Source organism: Eurytemora carolleeae, unplaced genomic scaffold (genome assembly GCF_000591075.1).
Source record: "Eurytemora carolleeae unplaced genomic scaffold, Eaff_2.0 scaffold1410, whole genome shotgun sequence".
NCBI lineage: Eukaryota > Metazoa > Arthropoda > Copepoda > Calanoida > Temoridae > Eurytemora > Eurytemora carolleeae.
The window spans coordinates 62,761-65,058 of record NW_019402137.1 but is presented as its reverse complement, the minus strand read 5'-3'; the positions used below and the strand labels follow the sequence as shown (position 1 = coordinate 65,058).

The following is a 2,298-nucleotide window of genomic DNA, read 5'->3' as shown; positions in this document are numbered from 1 at the left end:
TTTAGATCAATAACTTCAACTGATTTAGATCAATAACTTCAACTGATTTAGATCAATAACTTCAACTGATTTAGATCAATAACTTCAACTGATTTTAATCAATAACTTCAACTGATTTTAATCAATAACTTCAACAGATTTTGATCAATAACTTCAACTGATTTAATCAATAACATCAACTAATTTTGACCAATAACTTCAACTGATTTTGATCAATAACTTCAACTGTATATTGTAAATATAACACTATTGGATTAAACTTTTGAGATATCCCTTGCACAATCCGTCCATAATTATGATCAAAATATCCTTAATCTCAAAATGCCTGCTATGTAAGTAATATACGGGGTTACCAACAAACGATGAGACTTTAATGAAGTCTTAAAACTTTAAAAATACAACTATCTGAGTGTTGATCCTGGAGTCCTACCTTGAATATTGTCTTTTAATGAAGTCTTAATAATTTGGCAAATTACGACCGCTGCAGAAGGGGTTGGTTCATTTGGTGTAGTGTCCCGTTTTGGCAGGTGTACTCTGTATGTGTACTGTACTGTACTGTACTGTACTGTACTGTACTGTACTGTACTGTACTGTAGTGTCCCGTTTTGGCAGGTGTAATCTGTATGTGTACTGTACTGTACTGTACTGTACTGTACTGTACTGTACTGTACTGTACCGTACTGTACTGTACTGTACTGTACTGTACTGTACTGTACTGTACTGTACTGTACTGTAGTGTCCCGTTTTGGCAGGTGTAATCTGTATGTGTACTGTACTGTACTGTACTGTACTGTACTGTACTGTAATGTACTGTACTGTACTGTAATGTACTGTACTGTACTGTACTGTACTGTACTGTACTGTACTGTACTGTACTGTCCCGTTTTGGCAGGTGTAATCTGTATGTGTACTGTACTGTACTGTACTGTACTGTACTGTACTGTACTGTACTGTACTGTACTGTACTGTACTGTACTGTCCCGTTTTGGCAGGTGTAATCTGTATGTGTACTGTACTGTAGATGTAGGCTCGGTTCTTGAAATTAACCGGAGTTAACAGTGGCAGTAAACCATGAATCTAAGAAAAACATTTTTAATCTTCTCTATGGTCTCATCCTTGATTTTGGGTAACCCTGTATTAAAGGAAATATTGAAACAGTGTAAAAAAATAAGGATTTCTGAAAGTGTTGCAGAGAAAACGAAAAGATATTAAAAACGCAAATTTATTCTTTTTTAATATAAACTTGAAATACTATCACAGATTAATATATCCACAATTACAATTTTAAAAATGTTAAACATGAGTTACTCAAATTCTGAAAACTTGATAGCATCATCAGCTCCTGACCTTACAGCAATAGTTTCAACATCTGACCCATACCCTGAACCTGAACCATCATCACAAACCTTCTTAGGAACCTGTTTACTAATCCTGTTAGGAACCTTCTTATGTACTGTATTACAGTCCTGTTTAGGAACTTGTTTACATTCTTGATAAGGTTCATTACTGCACTGCTGTTCAGAAATGGTTCTACATTGCTGTTTGGGAACCTTAATACACTTTTGTTCTGGAACCTGGTTACATACTGGATAGGGAACCTGTCTCTCCTTCTGTCTGGGAACCTCCTGACAATTATCATAAGGATTAGATTTACAGGTTCCAGGTATAGGAGCCCAGACTTTAGCATAACCTTCTCCTTCCCATTGATATTCACAGTCTTCTTTATATTCTGTATTACATTCTGTTTCAGTGTATGCTTCATATTCTGTTCTATACTCTTGTGTACATACATTGTTGTACACTGTACTGCATTGAGGTTCCTGTACAGTTACACATTCTTGTCTTGGTACTGCAACACAGTTTTTCTTGTACAATGTTTCACAGGCGTTGACATAAATAGTATTACATTGTTGTTCTTCAGTTTCTGTGTATTCTGTATCCCATATTGTTGTGTACTCTGTTCTACATGAGGTAGACTGTACTGCACTTGGCGTACGCTGGGGTTGTTTCTGTACACCTACTCCTCCACCACCGTACTGCGGAGCACCCAGTGTACTGCACACAGATAAAAATAAACAAAACAACAACATTATTCAAGTTTTTTCAAGCTCAAGCAGTGGTTGAATTAAAAGCCAAGAATGAACTAAAGATTTCTAGGCCTACTGCCTGTATTTATAGGCCTGGTTAGGCCTAAGTATACCTGCGGTCCTGCCTACAACGGGGTTTCCCAGTTTCCAATCTCTTCTTTATCTGTGAGAAGAAAACCCCGGCCCCCGGATCAGGGGTTTCCTGGACCAT

The 2,298-nt window shown here is 37.0% G+C and overlaps 1 protein-coding gene across 1 annotated transcript; it reads right to left on the bottom strand.

The window, feature by feature from the left end:
- Window positions 1-1,304: 1,304 nt before the first annotated feature.
- On the bottom strand, window positions 1,305-2,298 carry LOC111717961 (uncharacterized). The gene is made up of 2 exons (XM_023493427.1): window positions 2,201-2,298; window positions 1,305-2,055 (listed from the first exon to the last, which is right to left on the bottom strand). Exons 1-2 carry the CDS (start codon window positions 2,296-2,298, stop codon window positions 1,305-1,307), a joined length of 849 nt encoding a protein of 282 aa, XP_023349195.1.